We start from the raw sequence: 24,337 nt of genomic DNA on the forward strand, positions 1-24,337 counted from the left end.
CCTGTCATGTTTGTTTTGTAAGAATGCCAGTTTAACTCACATAGATGAAAAAGCAGCAGTAGAAAAGACCTTCCTGGCTAAAGCTACTTGGGGTTGGAGAGCCTTTGTAGGACTATATCCTGTGTGCCCAGGGTAAGGGTGTTTGTTGGGCTGAGTCACGCTGCCCTGCAGAGCTGACGTGGCCCTTGGCAATCAGTAGGAAGCACAGATAACTGAAATGCTCCCATAAAAGCAGACTTTATGGACACAAGCTATACGTGAGGAGGTAGACTGACAACAGATCAGGTGAACTATGGTTGACTGACTCACAATTTCCTCACCTGACCAGCTCTGCTGGTGAAGCAATGGCCGTTCTTACCCACAGAGCGCATTCAAGCTGTGAACACCACAGCTCACAGGCCCAGCCACACCACGTGCCTTGGGGAGCTTTGTTGTGCTCTGAACCAGCCTTTCTTCTCAAAGTCTCCAGAAATCACCCACTGAGTCTCCTACGGTCTGGAGGAGAGGAGGTTTCCCAGGCTGGACTGGTGTTGTCACTGTCACCACAGCGTTTTGCAGAAAGGTGACAGGCAGAAAAGCCAGCAGCAGGAGGCAACACCATGGCTGTCATCCTTTCCTTCTGATCCACAAAGATGATGCAGCTCTGGTTTATTTTTCCCAAGGGGAACAGAGGGCTTTGCTGCTAATGCAAAATGCAGCAGAACAGTAACAACATTTAGCTCGGGGATAATGTCAATGAAGCATAACATAGAAAATCAAACAGTTTGTTACTTTCCCTGTGTGAGCAGGTACCAGGAGTCTTTTCATTGCAACTGGAAAACATTAAAGGTCATGGGAGGGTGCATGGCCCAAATGTCACTTCGAGGGTACGGCTTTCCCCTGCATCTCTGACACAATTAATCACTGGCTTTGAAAGTACCTCTCTGGTGCAAGAGAAACACAGACCCAACGTTTTCAGCTAGATCAGGGCTTCCTGGGCAAATGTCAGCTGAGGGGTAAGGCAGCTCTACATAAAGGTCATTTCATGCTAAGCAAGTGATGCAAAAATTTCTTCTTAAGGCTGCTCTGAAAAAATTCACTGAGATGAACCTGGCAGGATAGCTCCCTGACTCAGTAAAAACGCTGCAAGAACAGTGTTGTGAACCTCAGCAGCTGAGCACTGAGGTCAGTCCTGCACAGCCACACTCAGCTCTGGCTCAGTTTGCTGACCAGGACTGGACACATTTCAGCAGTGAGTGGATCCACCCATGATTCATACACAGGAGGCATGGAAAACTGTATCCATGCTGCAGGAATCACCTTCAGCCTCAGGCTGACCCATAAGGCTAGAGGGGAAAATTGGTTTACCACTAAGCCTTTAGGAAGGGCTTTCCCCTCAAAACCAGCCTCTGTAGTTAATAATCTTGCATAGCTGCTTCTCTGCTGGGGATTCCTGTTCCTTTTGCCTTCCACTTTCTTCCCATCCCCACCCATCTGTCTTTTGCTAGTGGAAAGTGGTTATGTAGATACTCTCAGGTCCAATTCCAGAAGGTCAGACTACTGAAAGCAAACTGTGAACTCCGTTTGGGCAAATCCAAACTTTCCAGCTAAGTTGTGAGTGGTTGCAGGAGCCATGGAGACACCCCCAGCCAGCTGGCAGCAATGCTGAGGCAGGAATGCCATCCTCAACCCACACAGCTGTGGACTTTTGTCTGGGTCAACAGCAAGTAACATAAAGCAGAACCTCGGGGAGGACAGGGCTAACACCACCTCCCTCCTACAGCCTCTCCAATTTCCTTACCTTTATCCACATGACTAAATTCTGCCAACTCAGTCCTTCTGCAGTCTGGATCAATACACAGCCATCAGTTTTACATTATGTTTCTGATCTCCTTGGTTACTTTATTGCTGCTGTGTCATATTTTAGGGCTTAGGAGACAGACAGACTCCAAGTAATGTGACCCCCAAGGGGAAAAAAACCCAGAAAGCCCCCAAGCCACCATGTTTTGCCTGTGATGAGTGTCTGAGCACAGCGGAGGCTGTGAGGCACAACGAGATTTCTGCCAGGTAGGGGAAAATATGCTATGAAAATACTGTGAGTAACATTTGCAGGTTGCTGGAGGGAAATCCCCATTGGCTTCCTAACAAGCATTTAATATTTAACATAGTTGTGTTTTTTGACTCCTTTTGCCGTTCTAGCTTCCAACGAAGTCTGTTTGAGCTGTGGTAATACTAACTCCAGAAAGCCATGGATGGACTTCTGAAGCACGAGAAGGTACAACTTTATTTTCCAAAACACGTCTACGAAAGGTATAATGGATGGCCACTGACACTGAAGCCCAGAGTTATGAAGTAATAATAATATTAAACTAGCCTTTCTTTCGGGTAGTGCCACATTTTCTGCTCTTTAAACTCAACTTTTTCAAGGGTGAGCACTGGTCAGGTCAGCCACGTCCCTCCCTGAAGGAAATCATCAAGGAGTCCCTGATCCTAGCGAATACTCACTTGTGATTTATTGGCCGAGTCTGCAAAACAAAGCGTACGGAACAAAACTCTGCCGACCTTGGCCACCAAGGGGAAGAACAACATCTTCGGCCCAGTCTGTCTGCAGCCAGCACCAGACACAAACACGAGTCAGCGAGTGAACCCACGGCTTTCCACACTCGTGCGTTCACACAGCCCACGGCCGCACGCTCGTGTTATTAAATACAGCCGGAATCGCCGCTGCTGATTAATCAGCGTTTCCCTGTGTTTTGTTGACCGCCACAGAGCTACGGCTGAAAAACCCAAGCGCGTTCAAAGCACGATCAGGCAGGCACGAGGCTGCTACTGCTCGAGCGGGACCTAACGTGTCCCTCCATTTCAGCAGCTTCTGCGGCTCATCTTCCGTCCAGCCCGAAGCAGAAACCCGAGTCAAACCCTCCGCGGAGCCTCCACGGTGCGGTTGGGTGACGAAGGCTCCCTAAACGCCGACCGGGAGCACGGTACCGCAGCGGCGGCAGACGCGGCCCCTTCCGCCGGCCGCGGCTCCTCCCCCGGGCGGCGGCAGAGGCAGAGGCGGGGCCTGGTTCCTCCCGCCGCCGCCCGGGCCCTTCCTGCGGCGCCCAGCGCGGGGGCACCGACGTGTCGCGGCGGAGGAGAGCCGCGCTAGGCCGCGCGTCACCGCCCGGCGCCGCAGGTATAGAGCGGGAGGTGGGCGGGGGGCCCGCCCCGGGGCTGCCCCCGGGGAACGGCCGAGGAAAGTTTAATTTGTCGGGGCGCTCTTTGTGTGGGCGGCCTGGGCCAGGCGGAGGGACGCGAGGGGAGGTGGGTGGGTGGGTGGAGAGGAGAGGGCGGGCGGGCGGGCGGCGCGCTTCCTTTCCTTCCCTGCAAATCCCCCGTTCTGAATTTCCATGGTAACCCGCGGCGGGCGGTGCCCGGCGGGAGGCGCGGGGAGGGTGCGGAGGTGTCGGCGTGCGGCCGGGCCTCCCTCATGCGGTCGCTGTCCCGCAGGTCCCCGGCAGCGTTCCCGACGATGACACGGGGAGAGATATGACGACGGCCTCCGGGAGATACTCCTGGCGTGTTCTCCATAAGGTATGGCCGGCTCGGGAGCTAATGTTTAGAGCCAATATTCAGTGTTTTCCTCTGGCGCATGGATGGCAGCCAGGATGGACTGGGACGTGGAGCGCTGAAGGGCTTGTTGGTTCCGTAAGCCACGTAGGAATGCGATGGTTCCCGTGTTTGTGCATGATCCTAAAATTATGTGATGGGCAGATGAATTTCTTGCGTTTCTTTAGTTTTTCCAAGACGGTATGTGATGTTGAGAGAAATTCACCTATGGGGGTGCAAAATGCCAACCTTCTGCAATCCCAACAGAAACTTTCCCTCTCCGACTGGCCAGTTTGGGCCTTAATACATTGCTGAGTCTCTTCTCCGTTTTTCTTATATTGTCGAAATACTTAGGATTTCTGTTACAGGACATAGAGTTATCACAGTTCAGTGTAAAAAGTATAGAATGCCTATTTTAAAGTGCCTCAAAGTAATTACTGAGCTACAGATTTGTATGTATTTGTTTTTTAGATTTTTCTAGTGTAGGTGGTGTATTGACTTTACTGTCTTACCTGTACTGATGAAGTTCTATGGACTTGTGCAGCTGTTGCTGTGCAGCCCTGCAAGAAATTGCTCTCTTATTTAAAAATCCAGCTGCAGTACATTAATTGTTGTAGTGGTTGCAGTAATTACTGTCGTGACCTGAGAGTCGGTGTAACTCTTTGACAGACTTTTGCAGACAAAAGGTCTTGAAATCCATTGGGCATTAGGTTGGTTTATCTGTTGGGTCAGAGAACAGTGCCTAAAATGGATAAATTGACAGGAGATCTGATCAGGCTGTTCATGCAAAAGTCACTGGTGAGTGACTCTGTGAGGGCAGAAAGTTGTGCAGTGAGAAGCATCTCTACCTCTCGCATCCCATTTACCAGTAACAGGATCTGTCCCAAATGTCCCTCTGTCTTCAGCACCATCTTTCTCTGTAGTGGGAGTCTGGCGTGCAAGCAGGAATCTTGCCTTGTTGTCGAGCACAAGCTTCATGGGAGGAGAAGGAGATGCACATTTCCAATGTTGAACAAAGATATTGTTTGCCTGGAAAATGTCAGGAGCCACTAGAAATGAGTGGAGAAAGCCAACCACAGGCTTCTCTTTGGCAGTTTGAGCAGGAAGAGGTTGGGAAATGGAATCATGATCATGTAGGTATTATTTCTTCTTTTGGGGCAGCAACTGTGAAGAAGCCACTTCTGCTTTCCTTCTCCAGAGTTTGGGGAAAATGAGGAGCTGTGAGTCTGAAGAAGAGAGAAGGCCCATGAGCATCATATTATCCTTCCGGTTGCGAGGCTCACAGTTTTCTTTTGGTTTATTTTTTTTTTTCTTCACTCTTTATTTACTCCTTGTCTTGTTTTATGAATGAAGCAGAAAGAGTAAGCAGGTGAGCAGGAATGTGGATGTTCTATGTACATATTTCTGGGGCCTCATATGAGTAAGTCCAAATCATATTTACCCACAAATCTAGGATTTGTCTTCCTATTTTTAGCTTTTTGCACCCACCTCATGTAGGTGCTAGATTTAAGAAAAAAACCTCCTGAGTATTCTTTGCAGAAGGTAAAGAATTGTTAATGTGTTTCCCTCATACTCAAAACTGACAGGTCCATATACTGATTAGATGTTCCAGAATGCTCATACTTTGTAGCTTAAATATCCCAGCTTTTTCTCTATCAATCCGGTTCTTAAATTTAAAAAAAAGGGGCCATTTTGGATGTATGTGGGTATGTGTTAGGGCTAGATTATTAGAACTGGAATAGCATATCTGCCAGGTTGCAATTTCCATAATTTTTATACAGTTGCTGTAAGCAGCAGTGTGAGACCTTCCTTTTGGTTTTTTGGCGTTCTAGGTGTAGCATGACCATGCTGGGTTTTATGCCGTGGAATTATTTTTTTTTTTTTTTGTCAATGGAAGCTGTTTGAGGGATGAAAGGGAGGTGATGTGAACAGAGGTAATTAGTTTTGCTTGATCTTCTGTTGGGCAGGTATTACCACCATACCACAAGGACCAGCAACAAACATGGGTGGCATACTCTGTTGCTCACCAAATTAAAGTTTGGATGGCCTTGCTTGCAGAGTACCTGCCCTGTAGAGTGACAGTGGACTGGCATCCTGTGTCAGGACTTGATGTGAGGTGCACTGGGCCTGTTTTATGACAGTCTCTGGTCACAGCTTTATGCGTGGTGTCAAATTGTGAAATATTTTTATTTGGCTCCCTCATAGCTACTTGCAGTTAAGGACTTGGGTAAGACTTCGGAAAGGGAGGATACCTGTGAAAATTCTTATTTTTAGGAAGTTATTTTTTGATGAACAAGTGGAACCTAGCCCTGCTGAAGATGACAAGTGGAGGGGCTGTACAGGGAATCATGCTGTTGACACAAATTGCAGTGAGCAGTTGTTGGACTCTTTTGTCACGTCAGGACCTCAGTGCTGGGGTTTTTGCTGTGACTGGTGAAGTTCTTCTGCCTTTTCTCTCTGCATTCTGTGTCTTTGAGAGACTTGTAGCAGGAATGCCTGCTGGGGCTCCTTGGTCTTTGCTCAGCTGTGTGGACCTCTCTGGAGCTCTGTAAGATGCTTGTATTTCAGTTTTCTAAGGGGGTAATGCACACTCTAATGCTGATGCCTGGAATAAAGGGTACAAAGAGACTTCATTCTCATCTTGTGTGGTAGTGTGGGCAACTAACCACAAGGCCTTTTTGTACACATATTTTTATTGCTTTGATGATTGCTTCTGAATGATTTTGACACCTCTGGTATGGAAGAACTGGGTGTATAATGACCTCAATAGCTGTAGGTAGGTCTGTTTCTCCAGCACAGAATCTGCCTTCTGATTTCAAATGAGTGTTCAGCATTGGCAGGTTGGGTTTCCAGATGAGGGGAAGTATATTTGCTACAGTGGGTACCTCACAAGTGTTTTGTGTAATTATTTATTTGGTACCTGAATGAAAGCAAAATATTGCTTTCCAGATAGTTGGTCTGAAAGGAGATAAATACCTTTCCAGTTTGTGACAAAATGTTTACACTTGTGGATTATTTTAAGTAACAAGACATTATTCAGTGATGGAACATTTTGAGGTAATTCTTTTCAGAGGATCTTATTCTTGTGTTTAAAGAAGCAAAGCTCAGCTGAAGTTTTTTTTCTTTTTCTTTTTTTTTTTTTTTAATATGCTGTTCATGTGGCTACAGCTGGGAAGGGCAAAAGAAACCAGTGCAGCATGTGATAATATGAAAGTCAGATGTTTTATCCTGGCCATGTAGGCTACCCATGGTGCTTTGCAGTGGGGATGCAGCTGTTCTGTTCTTTCTTTGGAGTCACTACTGTTCTGTCTTGCCTGTTCCCCTCTTTGAGGAGGGTGTTTTGAGATGGCCTTATGAAAGAGACAATTTAAGGGGAGGGTGGTGGCATTACTCTTAGGGCTATTCAATTGCTCTTGCTTTTTCACAGTCCCCATTCTGCAGTTTGCTGGGAACGTGGCACGGTCTGAGGAGTTACAGAATCTGCTGGAGCATAACAGCATGTGTGGCTAAGCAGGGCTGATGGGAAGTGCAGATAACTCATACATTGGTTCCTTGCTGGGTTGATTTCATCCCAGCAAGGTTATCTTGGATGGTCATCAGTCATGCTAACTTTGCAGAGAAGGTACACCCTCCGTGTGGGAACATGAGACTGGGGATACTGTTGGGGTGTGCAGAATGCACTCAAATGAGTGTTTGTGTGTGAATACAAATACAGTTATATTTGTTAGGCTCTCAGAAAGGCCAGGTTCATATGGCCTCCTCTCTTTAAGTTGTGTGAAGAGGTTTCATGTTGGAGTTTGCTGCAAACATAGGTGGCTTGCCATGGGGACAAGTCCAGTTCTCCTCTGACTCTGGCCTTGTCATTCCCCTGACAGTTGTCATCTTCCTCCTCTGAAACCCCAGGGTGGAAGTAGGTGTTCAGAAAGAGCTTGGGTTAGCAGAACAGCTCCCACAGCCTTTGCCTCAGTCTCTGAAACTGCTTAAATGTTGCTGCTCCAAGCCAGCCTTGGCTCCCCTGCTGCAACAGGGGTGTCTGTCTCAGAGCACCAGAGACAAGCATGGAAATTTCAGCCTGAGGAATTAGCTGGTTTAAAAAAAAAAAACAAAGTTGAAAGCTTGTGCTGTGCAGTGTGGCTCACACTGTCTTACAAAGGTGCTGTGTACTTTGCTCGTACCATGGTTTCCCTGTTACAGGATGGAATCCTGCTGATTTAGCAAAAAGAGCTGTGTAATAATACATAGGGAAAGCTCAGCTTTTGAGGACAGAGTAAATACATTAGGCCAATAACAATATGCAGTTTATTATCTGTTGAGGTCCTGGAAGGAATCCCTTGTGCATTTTTGTCTTTTAGTTGTGTTTCGGATATGCTTTTCTCTAATAAATGTCTTTGGTATTTATCATACCTTCTAGAAATGGTACAATATCTTGCTTTAGCAAGATAGGTACAATATCTTCCTTTAGCTTGAGTTGTGGCTTCTGATAGTTTTCTATTCCAAAGCATGTTGGGTAGCCAGAAGAGTGCTTGAAATCTTTTCCTTTCACTCTGTTGTTACCAAAGCCATGACAAGCAGCAGGGACTTCAGCATGCCATTTGTGTTCACAGAGAAACTTCTCCTGCCTTACCTTTGGGATGCAGAGCATGCTCCTTGGAAAGTGCCTGCTGGTTGGTGTCCAGTAGTGGCTCGTTGTGGACAATGGGGAATACTTGAAGGAAAGCTTGCTCAGTGTTGTATGTTCAGTTGGAACCCTGGGAACTCTTTCCCTCTGAGTGCTGAGTGTCTCTTCTTAGTTGTCGCTATTTTTGAAGCTAAAATAAAATTTGGAGAGCAGATATGATGAATGTTATTAGGAAAACAAAGCATGTGAACACACTCAGAACACAGGAAGGCAGATCCTGGAGAACTTTTGTACACGTCCTGATACTTAGAAAAACAAGCACATCCTCCAGAGTTACAACCACCCTGTGCAATTACTTCTGAGTAATACGCTCTGTTGTTTGTTGTGCTCTATTCCAGCAGCTGAAACCTCAGGTGTGAAACTCAGGAGTCACAGCCTAGTCATCTCAGAAATAACCTCATGTGATTAATGCCTTGCTAGCTCACAGGGCTGCTGTTTCGCTGACTGTGCAGTATCCAAGTGTGTGGCTCTTACTCTCGTCACCACAGTATTTTGTTCCGTGCTGTGTTGTACAGCTGTGTCATATTGTGCTTGCTGAGCATGTTACTGAACAAGAACGTTTTTTAAAGAGGAGGCTGTAAGTTGGGATACAGCTCTTTGTGTGCTCAGACTGTAGGAATACTGTCAGTTCATCATCAGAGCTATTTTCATTGTTGCCATGGCTGATTTGGTTTAACTTCAGTGGCATTAAGTCATTACAGTGACAGTGTAATTTAATATAATCTTTTTAAATAAGGAAATTAATACAGTGTGTGCAAAATAGATGGTAATATATTGAAGGCCATAATCCTGGGTTCCAGGGTCCATGACTACTCTTGTGTCTAACCTCTAAACTTTTTGTTTATTTGCTTTTGGTTTTTTTTTAACTGCCTTAGTTTAATACACATTGCTAGACAAAATGTGAATAAATTATGGGGATTACAGTTGATCTAACCCATTTTAATTGTATATGATTTAAACACTGGTGTCATGAAGTTACACAGTCCCATATTCTTACTACAGCCATATGCTCTTCTAAGTAAGAGACTGAGGACTCACCATTTCATAATTCATTCTGCACAGTTAATGCAGTTAACTGCATTTACCTGCCTTTCACTTGCATGGAAAATTGAATGAGTTAAAGTACTCTGCAGAAGTTTTGTTCTGTATTAACACTGAGTTTAATTTTGTTTGTACGTTTAAATCAGAAAATTTGTATATTATTGTGTATTTAAATATGTTGATTTAGGGGCTAGTTATAGGTTCATTTGTCTATAAAACGTTAAGTAGTGGAGCACAAGGAGCTGCTGTTCTGTTGGTGAACAAATTAAAATTTTTCAGTTGTGGGTAAGGTTAGTGTACAGAAATGAGTGTAGGGCACTATTTTTGCACATATTCCTTTGTAATGTGGCTTTAATTCAGGTACTATTGTCCAATTTTCTTTATCTTTCTGAAGTTATACTTTGTTGGCCAATTTGAGGACTGCGTTTTGAGGAATGCCTGGTTTTGGGCAGTAGAGAGATGAGGTTTTTTTTCCTGTGCAGATGTGGTTCATTGGAGTTAATTATCCATAAGGTCCTGACTTTTGAGGGTGCTAGAATAGCTGCTGGTTATGAATAATTTAGTACAGCATCAGATTGCATGCCACTTAAGAAGGCCTCTGCCTGTGTAGCCTTACATCTTGTTGAAATCCACTCAACAGTATGAAGGTTGCTGCTTGCACTGGTGTTTTATTGTACTCCTTTCGTTCTATTTTAAGATTTGTCAGTGAATATTTTATGGTGATAAGTAATGAAAATACCTGTGCAAGAGTAGATAAAGCTTGTTTTTGAAATGCCAAGGTGTTGAGCTACTCTTCAGTCTTAAATTGCCTTTTAAATTTGTTCTAAATCTTTGACTAGCATCACACAGATAGCATTTTCTCCACTCAGATTTGTGTAGTTGAGACAATTTACATCCTAGACAATTATTTTAGATGGTACTTCATTGTGGGGAAAGGAGAAAGGCTTAATGAAAGGCTTGCAAGAGTTACAGTATTTCAGTGCTTTCTACAAATTGCCCTAGTTGCTTGTACATCTGACTAGAGCAGACTGTGGCTCGTATTACAGAGGCTTTTTCAGGAGAAAAACTGCACATATAGCACTTTGAAGCAGTTCCAAGTGCAGATACATTTATTGTATGCTTGTAGGAGACTTGGTCATGGCTACATAGCACTGGATCTGTCTTTTAAGAGTGCTGAAATGGTGTTTTCTCATCATATACCGGATTTTTCACAAAACCATCCAAAAACATTCAGGAAGAGCTTAATGAAGAAGTTACTTTGGAAATATCAAGGGAAGAACATAAAAATATGAAAATGAAGTAAAAGTAGGAGAAAAGAAGGGTTTTGTGGGGCTTTTGGGGGAGAGAGATTAATGTTTTCTGATACTTACAGAAGACCTGTCAGGTGTTTGGAAAAGTGTTTTGTTTGACGATTTCTGACTGTTCCCATTATCAGTCTGCTAATTAAGTTTTTCTTACTATGGGCCTCTTAATTGGGATGCTCTGTTATAGCTGAACATCTTTTAGAATTGTTTTGTAGGACACTTTCAGCTTCAATTAGAAAGTGCAACCTTTTCTTTTCCTTTTCCAAATGAGATTTGTAATATATGTGATGCTGCTGGAAGCCAGCTGGGTGAGATACAGCCATCCCTTGGTGCCTGCTTTAGCACTTGAAGATAAAATTGGCCTTTTATCTTTTTGTGCTCCTTCACAGGGTAGTGAGTAATTTAAGTGTCCATTAAGGGTTAGTAGTTAAATGCTAAGGTCTTGCTAGATGTGTTTAATTTCTCCTTAAAGGTGGGGATCCAGATGGATCCCTTTGAGCAGGCACTCCTTGAGCTGTTATGGTTTTAATAAACTCTCAAACCTCTAGCAGTTGTGCAGTGTACTACTGTCTGATACTTTGATGGAAACACAGATTTGTTTACAGATGAAAAGAACTCATTAAGTTCAACACTGATGTAAAATTCTTAAGACCATTTATTTTCAAATTGGGATGTTAAAATTCAACTGAAAATTAGTGGGACTTTGCTTACTCTGGAGCTTTTTTTGATCTATGATTTGTCTTCTCTGTGTGAATACATTATGCTGAAATAAACTGTAATTCACTAGGCAGGCATAAAAGTTGAATTGTCAGTTTTCCTGATTGAAGTACAAGGTTTCCTGATATTTGAGAGGACATTCTGTTGTGACTGTGTGCACTGTGGCTCCAATAGTTGTGGCAAGAAAGGAAGAAGAGCCTGAAAGACTTGCTTTTTTTTCCCTGATGTAACATTTTAGTGGTGCTGTGCACAAGAACAGGCTATCCTCCAAACCTGCAGGTGTGTGAGGAACAGACTATGAGGTTACATTCTGCCTTTTATTTTTGTGTTTAAAATAAACTTCCTCCTGTTGTTGAAATGTGTCAGTTGAAGTATTGCAGTTAAAAGCAATGCTGGAGTGTCATTGTTTTGATACAGTGTGTCCCCAGAACTTTATTAAAGCCTTGATATCTATTGTTTCCTATTTAGCTTTTATCAAGTGGTGATTTTATGCAATGGCATCAAGCCACAGTTCTTCACCAGTGCCTCAGTCAAACAGCAGTGATTCTTTCTTTAAAAAAGAAGTGGATGCCACGAAACGCTTTCGCCCTCTGCAGTCCCTGCCAGATGTGTGTCCCAAGGAACCCACAGGTAATGCTGGTGTGCAGGGAGAGGGAGAAAGCAGCTCAATTTGCTGAACCACTGCCAGCTATCCAGTCAGTATTTCTTGTATACTGGGTGTAGTGTACTAAACCACAGTCTTATTTCCAAGCATGCTATGATTCTTTTTTATACTAAGTCTCTGGTGCTGTTGTTAAACCAGATTTTGGTCATGGTTTCAGCTGTCGTGTTGCACTAGTTTATGCAGAGGAGTAGGTGGGATGGAATTTTAAGAATTATGACATATAGTGCTAACAAATTGCAGCTGTTGTTCTGATCCAGATCAGATTATTAGCAATATGTTTGTGGTTGGAATCTGTTTCTCTTCAGTAGCAGCTAATATTGAGCTGAATCTATTCAGTGAGTGTCAATACTGCACTTCTGTGTTCAAAACTTGAGTTGGTTAATCTCATAGAAGAAATGCAAGGTGAAGTGTTGCAGAAGGAGAATATTATCTGCTGTTTGCATAGATAATTCTAATTTAGTATGTAATTGATAAAATATGGTTTGCTTGAGAACCACATTTGTTTCTCACACTAACAAACTGTCTTGTCTTTTTTGCTGCAGGCAATCCCAATAACTTACATGACAGCCCATCTCTAGTTGTGGATCAGCAAAGATGGACTATTTATCATTCCAAAGTCAATCTCCCAGCAGCACTAAATGATCCTAGGTTAGCAAAAAGGGAATCTGATTTCTTTACAAAAACATGGGGAGTGGACTTTGTGGACACTGAAGTCACGCCTTCATTCTACCTCCCACAGATCACCAAGGAACATTTTGCATTATACCAACAGGAAATCACTCCGGTAAGAACCCCTAGTTAGGTGCACATAAGTCCTAAGGACCAGAAGGAAATCCTTTTAATTAGGTTCTCCCTGCTAGTACCCCATCATACAGTTAGCTGATAATTAATTTGTTTTTTTCAGTGTTGGTTGCGTCCATTAGACATTTCTGGTTTTATAATCTCAGAGCCCATTGTGTGGGAAAATGCTCTCTGAATTGTCTTGAAGCAATTTCATGGTATTTTTAACTTCTGTTTCTGAGTACTGAGCTCTGCACCAGGGTTTGCAGTTCATACTTATTCTTCCTGGTTCTTAATCCCTTTTTTTCCTGTAAGGATTGTTTAAGGATTGGGCTCTACAATGCAACACAGCATTCTCACACCTTTGTATCAAATGACTGTATGCTGCAAAGGATTGGAGATTTTTTTTTTTCAGGAGTCTTCAGTCTAAACATTGAAATGTTTATGCATGAACTTGTTAAACTATAAAGGGGCCTATTATTTTGATGATTTCTTTGTAACAGGGAAGTGTAAGCTATATCTAAGGACACCAGGACCAGTAGGAGACTTCTACAATTCTTAAAAATACAAGTGTCAGAAAGTATGTAGTATTATCTTTTTTGAAAAACTGAAAGAACATGTAGAAGTCTCCTGCTGTTTTCTGCTTCCTTGGTTTGTAACTTCCTTATTGTTTTTTGTTGGTTCAGAATTAGCAGGAAGTGTTACTTGTGTAATTATAATGAGAGATTGTGGAAGGGAATTGTCTGTAACCAAACTACAACTGAACCATTGCCTTCACCTCACTTATTCAGCATGTAAAATGTTTTAAGATTTTATCCTTTAAAATTAGTATTTCATGCAGTGGCTGCTAAATGAAAGAAGATTTTGGATCTGAGCTGTCACGTGGCTTCTAGCAGAAATCTAGTTAACATGGGTGTTCTTTAGAAACATAATTTCTCACCACTGTAATTGCTGGTGGTGGTTAAAAGTCGAAGCCCTGCATCACGAAACAAGATATGTGGTTTCAGCAAGGTATTCATTAGTAATATGTGCAAGTAATTTCTACTTTTACCCAATTTGATTTAGCAATGAAAAAGGATTCTTTGTGTGTTAGTGTGATTTCTGGATTAGTCAGCAAATAAGTGTTTGTGTATGTAATTATACTTGATCTATGATTGTATATCATTATGTAGAGGAGTTATTACACCTCCTCAGTAACTTCTGTGTTCATTTTCTCTGGAGATGTAAAGGTACAGGAAAAAAGCACCATGTCCACTGTAGGCTGAATTTTTTGGTACCTTTCATCTGGATGAACTTTGTCTGATCTTATAAGAGGAAGAAAATACTGTGAACTTGCCAGAATTATTTTGCGTAATTTAGATGTGTTTCACTGAATGCTTTGCTTCAAATTAAAAGGTTCTGGGTTTTAAGCATCAGAATAGTTCTTTAATATATTTTCTCTTCCACAGAGAGAGAAGGTTCATGAAAGGTTCAAGAATACTTGTACTCCTAAAGATACCTTTGACAGGACACTATTACACACTCACGGTACAGTCAAAGCCTCCTTTAGCCATTAAAAAGTGTTGTCTTTTTGTATCATTATGTTATAACATCAGTAGCAAATGTTATGAATGTTACTCATCATTGATTCTATAATGTACTAATTGTCTCTGCTACTTGCTTGAGACCTTCATGTACAATAATAGCTGGTGATTTCTTTGAAACAGTCATTGAAAACTCAGACATGGTAGGCTGAGAAGTATTCATGACCACTGCTGACATTTTGTAGGTCAAAATGTGATACCCTCTTTTAAACTTTTTCTTGGCATGTTTGGATTCATGGCAGGTCATTGTGGCCCTGGCAGTGTTTTCTTTAACTGCTTTTTATTTTAAGATCCATTGAAACTGTTGCATCAAATTTGTATGGCCTGTTGGCTTTGCAGTGAAGGACTGCAGTGCCAATATCTCTGCCATGAGAGTCACATCATGGCTGAGGTGGGAAATTATATCTCAAGATGATTTAGTCTAGACCATCTGCTCAAGCCAGGGCCACCTATGGGAGGACAATGTCCAGTTGGGTTATGAATCTCACAGATGGAAATTACACAATCTGTCTGGGCAACCTGTTTCAGTGTTTTACCACCCTTGCAGTAAAAGTATTTCCTTGTGTTCAAATGAAATATTTCATGTATCAGTTTCTGCCCGTTGCCTCCTGTCCTGGCACTGGGCACCACTGAGAAAAATCAGCTTTGTGTTCTTTGCACCCCCCCATCAGATCTTTATCACATTGACCTCCCCTGGGATTTTCCAGTCTAAACAATCTCTCCTCCTTGTTTCATAATCACCTTTGTGGCTCTTGACACGATTCACTCTAGTATGTCTAGGTCTGCCTTGTGCTGGGGAGCTCAAACATGCATGTGAAGGCTGAATTTCAGGACTTCATGGAAGTAGTTCAACTAATAGGAAAACAGACAGGAAGGCAGGCAAGAGGCAAAATACAAAAAAAAAATGAAGACAAGTAAAAGGAAGAGAAACACTCACAATTTTGAGAAGATTTTTATTATTTATTTTAATTTACTTTCTCAAAAATATTAGTGTAAAAGGATTAATTTATCAATCTTTGTTTGTTTAAGTCTTATCTATATCAATATCTACAGGTAATACAGCAAAAAGGATTCAGTAGTTCACTCCTTCTGATCAAGTTGTTTCAGTTGACTTTCTTCCTCCTCTTCTGTGCAAAAGGGTTTTCTCTGTATTGGTGTTACTTTGGAATAGCTGCTCCAGGATAAGGCTGTCTTTGCTGCATGCATACTGCAAAATCTAAGTGCCTTCTTCAGTCTTAGCTTAATCCATTCTAAAAGAGTCTGAGTGTTTTTAAGAAAAAAAAGAGTGTCACCAAAGTAAGTGGGAGCTCCTTGTGTAGCTGGACAGTTCCTAGTAGTTGCTTCATTTGGTAAACTGAGGCTTGATTTTCTATACATTCTGCTGTTACTGTTTCCTGTCTTCCTCAGACTCCATCCCACACGACTTGGCCTTTCACTCCTGTAAGAATTGGTCTGTTCAAAAGCTGAGGACAGCAGGATGATTTCAAGGTTTCCTTTTGTACTTTGATACAAATAAAGTAAGAAACAAATGAAGTAAAATCCAAAGAGAGCAGTGTGGGAGCTGATGCTGAGGTAGCACTTGCCATGTTTGTCAGGGTTGAGCAAGCTGTCCAACAGAGATATGGGCTTGTTGCTTTTAAAGTCAACTTTTCTGTACTCCAGTGTGCCCCCTCTTCATAATGCCCACTAAAGTATTGAGTAAGGGTGGGACAGTGGATTTTGGCTGAACCTCCAAACTCTGAATCTGCCTTTTCTTCAAGTTCTGCTGGGATATAATGAATTAGTTCTCTTCTCAGCTCAACTCTCTCACCCTCTGCAATTGGCAGGTCAGCATACTCCATGGGAATTAGTCCTGCTTGCTCAGTGCTTGGGACTCTGGCCCTAGCCCTTGTTCATCCTTCTTGCCAGGCTTTGTGCATCCAATCTCCAAGTGCTGTGCAAAAGTGATTATATGGGCAGCTTCAGTCCGAGGCATTAAAACTGGGCTGATGTTAGAAGGACCTTTTACTGGCCCTTGCCAGTGCACTAATGAATGTGAAGTGCTAAGTAGATTGCTTTGTATGACTAACACTGACCCTGCCAAAGCAGCCAAGTGCAAGCTCCTTTGAGTAGTCTGAGCATGAGACCTGAACTGCAAAGGACAAAAGAGCACTTCAAGGAATCAGAATATCTCAGGGTGGCAGGGACTCCAGAAGGCCTTTACTGCAACTGCTGTCTCAAAGCCAGTTCAGCTGTGAGGTCAGGCCAAGCCATTCAAAGCTTTACCAAGAAAAATAGAAATATCCACAAAATATCTACAAATATATATCCAGAAAATCTCCAAAGTACCCAGCCCTTTTGGGCAGCCTGCTCCAATACTTGATTCTCCTCACGTTCAGTCAGAAAGTTCCATTTCAGTTGGTAAGCCTGTTCCCTCTGTGTGAGGAACACTACATCATTTTCATGAAAACTTCCTCTTGAGATTCACTTGTTCAAGGCAATTGTTTCCCATTGTTTGCTCTTGAATGACTACCTGTGTTTTGTTTAATTTTAGATAAATCCAGGACAGATCTGGAACAAGTACCTAAGGTATGGCTTCTGTGCACTCTGAGGTGTTGTAAGGCCTTCTCACAAGAAGTGTTGGATATATGCATGTACTGTGTTCTTTGTAGAAATTTTGTCCTTGCTGATGACTTGGGTTCATTCTCAGGAGGATCTATAGCATTCAGAATTTAAAGACTAAGGATTATTTACTGTTTTTTTTTTCTTCTTGTTTCCATAGTCTCAGTTTTTCTCTTAAAGTATAATACCATTATTTTTTTCATCTTTTAGTGAATGAAGTTAAGACCTCAGAGTTGAGCAGAATTAGCCAGTCTAGGAGGAAGGGAAAACTGAAGAGTTTGAGAAAAGCTTGAATATTGCCTAGTGTACAACTCAGCTTTAGGTTTGAGTCTGTGATCAGAGGTCTCTTGCATATAAGCATGGAGCATACGTGATGTGGGTTACTGTGTCAGGCTGACAAAAGACACAGCTCCAGATTGCATTTTAGTCTGAATAATTGTACATAGGTACAGTTAGAAGTTAGAGTATTAATATGGGTCAGCATCTCCGTCCCAGTCGTGTAGGCTGAGACTTGAGAGGCTTTCACTGCAGTGTTTAAAGTCCAGAAAACAGGAATGTTTGAGTGTGATGTGCTGTCTCTGTTGAACCCTTTAAAATTGCACTTCATAAATAAAAGAAGGAGGGTCCTACTGCTTGCCTGTAAGCTGAAGGTTTAGCCAAGTATGAATAATGTTATCAGAGAGGATTTTAGATTAATAGTTCTCCAGGAGGTGTGGTTAATGTTACATGTCATTGACTCTTCCTGTGCCAAGCATGGTCGCTACATCCTGCCTAAAGGATGTCGGCTTGAGGCTCTTGTTCCCTCCCAGGGAACACTTGCTGCCTCCTGACAGCCTCCTTGGAGCTGTGGCCTCAGGAATGAGCAGGTCAGCAGCAGCAGGATGCCCTTGTTAGTGGAGAAGCTTTGCTCAGGTCCTTGAGAGGGCCCACCTGTGCTTCAAAGCTGCCTACGTTTGCACACTCAGGGTGTTTAGGTCATCTCAGGTGGTTGGATACATATGTAGTTTTGGAGCTGTGACTTCCACTTTCAGGAAGTATATAGGACTGTGTCAGATCACACAAGCTTTTAAAGTACATTGGTTGTAAGGTCTGGAATGAATTTGTTTGCCTGGATAAATGAAAATCTAGATTTTGAAATCAACAAATAAGGTCTCTGTTAGCTTAATGAGACAGGAGATCTGTTTAATTGGGGCAAAAAATATAGGGGTGAGTGAGGCACATTTATTTCTTTTGTTTTTCTGTTTCAGATTTTTATGAAACCAGATTTTGCCTTGGAAGATTCCTTAACATTTAATGCCGTTTTACCATGGTCTCATTTTAGTACCGCTGGTGGAAAAGGAAATCGTGATGCAGCTTCCTCCAAGTTACTTCAAGAAAAGGTACAGCTTTGACACAAGTTGTGGTCATCCATCAGTGCTGTGGATACTGCAGAGGAACTCCATGGCTGCTGCAGTGTAGTGTTTCTTGAGACATCACTGTGGGCTTTGCTGTTTCATTTTACATCAGGCTGCAGATTGTTAGTAAACCATGCAGGAAGCATCCTACTGAAAGAGAACTTTTTTCCCTGCTCGGTAAATCTATTGAATCTGGAAAAAAAAAATCTGTGTATCATGTAACAACTGGTCTTCACAACAGCAGTAACTTACTGAAACAGCTGAGAACTTCAGTGGTGTGGAGTAGTTTTCTTAGGGAGGAAGAGCAATTCTGTGAGAAGGGAAAGCTGGATTGCACAGATTGTTATTTTCCAACATTTCAGGAAAATTTCAGATTCAAGGCACTGTGGTTCCTGTGCTAAAAGCAATGGTAAATCCTATGGTGTTTGTGTTTTAGAAGATTCCTCTTACTGTTGTTGTCTGCACTGATCTGTTTTTACATTTCACAAAGGAGAACATGAAAGCAGAGCTGTTTCTTTCATATGAGAAATGGAAGCATTTTCTTGGTCGTTTTTATCTTTTTTTTGCTAGTTATGTGGTGATACTATAGAAAATCTCATAATGAATCATCTTTGTGGTACAAATACCCATAAAATGCTTTTAGAAAATCTGAGTAATTTTGAAGCTTGTGAGGTATGTTAGGAAAAAATAACATGAGATGGTCTACAAGGTGTTTGCAAATTTCTGAGAATTAGTCTTCCTGCTCTCCTGCAAACTCAGGAAGAAGAGACAGGCTCTGCTGGAGGCTAACTCAAAGGTTTGTTAGGTTGTCCTCCACACCAAAAGTTGGAGGAAGGTTTCTTTGGAGTTTTTTGGGGCATTTGCTGTGTGAAGATGAAAAAGCAATGTCTGGCATAAGCTGTGAACTTCCCAAAATGTGCCTGGCAGCAGCAGGATGGACACTCAGAAAGAACTTGTGTTGAAGCAGACCCAGAGCCTTCACTGATGCAGAGGAGTGAAAACACTACTTCATATGATTGAAATGAGCCCAATTTTTTTTTTGTTTCTTTGTTTTACTTTTTAAAGCCTCTGAACTGCATGAGGTTTACACTTACCACATGCAAATATGCACCCTGCTGCCATAATTGTCCCTAGCTCCAGGCAGGATTTTCCAACAGGATTTTGAAAGCCTTGTCTTAAGCAGATCTGCTTACAGTCTTTTGGACTGTAAAAAAAAAAAAATTCCTCATGATGTTTTCTTCTTTACCCCCTCCCATGTGTTGCCCTACATTGGGACTGTAAACTCTTTGAGGCAGGTGCTGTGTGCTCTGTTTGTTCTACCTTGTTTAGCATAGTGAAGGGACCTGGGGCATTTGGTTGGTACAATCACATAAATAATTGTTTGTAATAGCCCTTTCCCCGATCCCTGTGTCACAGTCTGTCTTGGCTTTCCCTGTGGCTTGGTGTGTCACAGCTTGTTGGTGGAGGATGCTTCTGATTAAATTAGATGTGAACAAAATAGGTGGGTTTGCATATTGTATAAATCCCTAGTGTATCCATAAAAAGCAGTATGAAAATACCTCCAAGAAGGAAATGTTCTCTAGTTGATTTCCTTTCCATCTCTGGTTGGCCTTTTGGAATTCAGCAGGAGGTTTAAATGCTTGGCACCTCTGAGAAACCAGGTCATCTGAATATTAACATTCAGATGAGCATCCTGAAGCCTGGGTCCTTTTAGTTTGCATATTAAGCATAAGCCAGAACACAGAGCTTTTACAGTCAAAGAATCAGGCCAACACAGTGGTCTGGTAACTGTCAGACAGAGAATTTGAATTTCAGGCTCTGAACATGTAGGTGTGTTCTCTCTCTGGGAATCCCACAATGCCTGCACACAGGAAATAGGCTTAGTACTAATTCCAGCTGGTTGGCAGAAGTACAACTGCAGCCAGAGATACTCTGGAGATTTTTCTACAAAGAAAGTACTACAGCTTTTTAAATAAGCAGAGCCGTTCCAGTGGAGTGTCATCAAGTATAGTGGCTGCACCTTTAGCAGCTTCAGTGAACCAAATTTCATAGCATACATATGTATATACTATAGCTTGCAAGCAAGTATCCAGAGCTGTCTCCTGGTTATTGTCCATGTTCTGTGGCCGCTGTGCAGCCACGTGTTACAAAATTTCGGCTATTTTAGATTTATTTGCTTTTCTAACTTTTTACTTTGAGTTAATTTCAAAAGAAGTTATTAAACCACAATGGCAAAGGGATTTAACTTCTATTAACAAAATTTCCTTGTGGTACAATGAGACAAATACTCTGAAAGTGTATTTGCATGGTGATAAAGCTTCCAGATCTTAACAACAATAATGTTGTTTTTTCCTCTTCCCTCTTCCCAGCTGAGCCATTATCTGGACATCGTGGAAGTAAATATTGCTCATCAGATTTCTCTCCGCTCAGAAGCATTTTTTCATGCAATGACCTCTCAGCATGAGTTGCAGGACTACCTCAGGAAAACCTCCCAGGCCGTAAAATTGCTTAGAGAGAAAATAGCTAAAATTGACAAAGTAATGTGTGAAGGATCGCTTCGAGTTTTAAGACTGTCACTCACCAGAAATAACTGTATAAAAGCATACAATAAACTGAAATTAATGGCTACTGTGCACCAAACACAGCCCACAGTGCAGTTGCTGCTCTCCACTTCAGAATATGTTGGAGCTTTGGACTTAATAGCAACAACACAAGAGGTGTTACAGCAAGAGCTTCAAGGTATTCACAGTTTTCGGTAGGTAACCATGGAGGAAATACATAAAATGCAAGCAGAGCTGGAATGTGTTGAGCACATGATGTTGGCTGAAGGGATTTGTTCTACCTTTGTTTATTCATTCATTCTCAGAGGACCTCATACAGAAGGTATAAAATCTTAAGTGTGGCATAAGCAGTGTGACTTACGTCTTTGCCAGCGATTTTTGTTTTGTTTTGTTTTTGTTTTGGAGTGGGATGAACCTTTGACATCTAAATGCTTTTGTCCTCTGTTTTGGTTTACAGATGTTTTAGGGGTGCAGACTTTCATCTTGTATGTCTTATAGCTGAGAGGTGTTTTCCCTGTGGGGGGGGGTCTGCAGTCCTCCTGCAGGCAGCACCCCAGGGATGGGTAGGAATATTAATCCAGTAGAATCCTTCTAGATGATGTAAAATAAGCTATCATAAGATCTAGATAGTTTAAAAGTGGTGCATGCAAAGCTGCCAGTGTGGCATGGTGCTGGCAGAAGCAGTGTGTGGTTAAATCAGCTCCAAGGCTTGCATTAGCCAGCTGAGGAGCTGTGTGCTAAGTTTTCTAAATTGATGCTGGGTAAGGGGTGGTTTGTTTAGAAGTGGACCAGTGGTCCACAGCTTGCATATTGGAAGCATGGTTGCTGCTCAGACTGCAACATGAATGCTCAGAACTTTATATAATTGCTGCTCTTGTCTCTCTTCTGTTGAGTTCCTAACACCTCTTCTAGCTAGTTTGGAAAAACACATTTTATGTAGAAAAAAAAATCTCATTAAAAAGTACTAGAAAAAGTATTAAAAATGAAAAAAAAATTAAAGAGCTAATAAATATTGGGATAAAGTTGCTGTAAGTGTTTTTGTTAAAAACAGACCATCTAAAAAGTGAAACTTGTTTCTCTTCAGACACCTCAGTGCAGTTTGTCCTCTTTAGGGTTCCTGCTATCAACCATTTGACTCTGGTGCACAGCCCTTGACTGAGTCACCTTTGTATTGACTTTGGTGACAAGTCAGTACAGCCCTGTGACAGCATCACTCAGAATCAGCTGTGTTTTGCAGCTGGGTAACTAACCTGTGTGCTCTGTCAGCAGAGAGTGCTGTTCTCTTGTCATTGTGGTCCATTGGCATGATGTCCCAAGAATGTGCCATTGTTTCAAAATTACCCTCAGGTGTGTGAAACATATTTGCAGGTAGATAATAATCTTGTCTGTAAAGAATAATTTCTGTGAGTAAAGCTTAGCTGGTTGTTTTGGTGTTTTAGCTACAGTGACGTGAGTGGGAAATGTCCTCTCTGCATTGGACAGTCAAGGTGATTTAGGGGCTACCTAAGTCTTGTACCCCCCCAGAAATGCAAGTGCAGTTGAGAAACCCAGCACAGTTTCCAAATCTCACAATGGCCTGTGTATATAGCTTGTGTGAAGAAATAATGTGCAGTGGAAAGATGGCAGAACTTCTCAGTGGAATGTTGTGTTTCTAAAATTAAATAAAATTTAAAAAAAAAATTAAATTGGTGGCAAGAACATATTCTTCAGCTTCTCCCAAGAAATACCAAAGGGATCTTCCTGCTTTATTCTGAGCAAGAATGATGCGGTTATCAAGTGAGTTAAATACCTGGTTTATTTTACCAAGAAACTTCTAAAGCAACACATTTTTAAAATAATTACTATTTTTTTACTAAATATCTGATAAAAAACCACAACGTCTTGTTTTAGTGTTTCCATGGCAGCTTGTAGAATTTGGTGTTTTCAACTGAGTCATGTCAGAATTATTAAATATAAAGCAGTAAGAAGATGACTCAAATAATCAATTCATTTTTCCTTTGTCATACTGTATGCAGAGAAAAATGTAGTTTTGTTTCTAGTTGTAGCAAAAATTGAAAAAAACCATAAAGGCTGTGTGAAGTAATACATTGGTGTCTTTAGTCTGGGTTAATATCACTGAATGATATGTGTCAATTAACTGCTTGCTACTACTACTCTAGGATAGAATTGAAGTTTTAGAGCTCTAACCTTTTCAAGTTCACCCTTTTAATTTTACAAAAGACAGCTAATGTGCTAACTAACTTAAAAATCTGTGAAAACACTTTCTGCATCATTTTCACAGTCCTTGTTGGGGTGATGGAGATACTGATTTCATTTGTTTGTAGGGGGGTTTGGTTGGTTTTTTTGTTTTGTTTTGTTGTTGTTGTTTTTCAGGGTATTTTTCACAGGTATGCTGGCAAACCACACTTTTGTAGTATTTTATACAGGAAAACACAGATACATGGAAAAATAGTTCTCATTTGTGTATTTTAAAATAAGCTTTACCCTGCAGTCATCATTTTACATGATAGAGTTGTCATATTCAGTATTCATTGAAGGCATCTGATGCATGAGCGATACCTGTTAAGAGATAATTACCAGGTTGTTTTGCTGGAATGTGAATTAAGATTTGACTTGTTCCTGAATGTTTCAGGTTGGAGGGGTTTTTTTGGGTGCCAGGGACTAGAACCTCTTGGACAAAGTGGTGAGGGCAGGTGCTGGGAGCTGTTGTTGGATGTTTCCATAGTTGGGGTTTGAGAGGACAGGTTTTGGTGTGTTTCAGTGCAGTTCAGCACAGGTACAGAAATAATGTACCAAGGAGCATCTTCATGCTTTCCTCAGTAAGAGCCTTTGTGTTGTGGCTCCTAGTCCTGCTGTCAGTTTTGCAACTCCAGTTATGATAATCTTTAGGGTATTTTCCTGTTGTGTTTGTTCTGAAATGCCCATGGTACAACTGGCTTGGATTTTCTCCAGGCTATTTTTGCTTAAATTAGATGAAGTATGTCTGCTTTGTCCATTCCAATAAATTATTGAACAACAATTTCAAAAGCAGGTACATCCACGGTCATCTTGAAATAAAAATAAATGAATAAATCTGCTCAACTCAGATCCAGCAAGATTCATGGACTTCAGCTCAGTGCTGGCCATGTGGGTTTCTGCAGGGAGGAGGAAGCTAGCATCACAAGCTGTGACAGCAGAGGATCCAGCTACACCAGCACTGAATGAAAGCCATGTTCATCCCCCCCATTTTGTATCTAGGCTTATGTAAAATATCACAGCTCCTCTTAATTCTCATTTGCAAAGTGTCTGTTTGTTTGTTTTTGTTTAAAAAAAGGCAGTCTGATTTTTACAGATACTTGTTCCTAGCTGTTAGTGGAAGTTGAAAAGCCTGGAGTGTTTGACATCTCTGAAGTTCCCACTTTTAAAGGGTGGTTGACATTTCTGATGTGAGAAAGTCCCTTGTGG

The 24,337-nt window shown here is 41.8% G+C and overlaps 1 protein-coding gene across 2 annotated transcripts in view; it reads left to right on the forward strand.

The window, feature by feature from the left end:
* Window positions 1-3,052: 3,052 nt before the first annotated feature.
* Window positions 3,053-24,337, forward strand: part of VPS54 (VPS54 subunit of GARP complex) — a 46,585-nt gene continuing 25,300 nt past the window's right edge. The window contains exons 1-9 of one of the 2 annotated variants that reach the window (XM_062490656.1): window positions 3,053-3,157; window positions 3,472-3,555; window positions 11,779-11,940; window positions 12,517-12,622; window positions 12,714-12,758; window positions 14,203-14,281; window positions 16,871-16,905; window positions 18,260-18,317; window positions 20,702-21,087. In XM_062490656.1, coding sequence (XP_062346640.1) covers window positions 11,805-11,940; window positions 12,517-12,622; window positions 12,714-12,758; window positions 14,203-14,281; window positions 16,871-16,905; window positions 18,260-18,317; window positions 20,702-21,087 — 845 coding nt within the window. In that variant the 5' untranslated portion in view covers window positions 3,053-3,157; window positions 3,472-3,555; window positions 11,779-11,804. Of the gene's footprint in view, window positions 3,158-3,471; window positions 3,556-11,778; window positions 11,941-12,516; window positions 12,759-14,202; window positions 14,282-16,870; window positions 16,906-18,185; window positions 18,318-20,701; window positions 21,088-24,337 lie in introns of both variants that reach the window. The other variant, XM_062490655.1, reaches the window with a different exon arrangement.

Source organism: Cinclus cinclus, chromosome 3 (genome assembly GCF_963662255.1).
Source record: "Cinclus cinclus chromosome 3, bCinCin1.1, whole genome shotgun sequence".
NCBI lineage: Eukaryota > Metazoa > Chordata > Aves > Passeriformes > Cinclidae > Cinclus > Cinclus cinclus.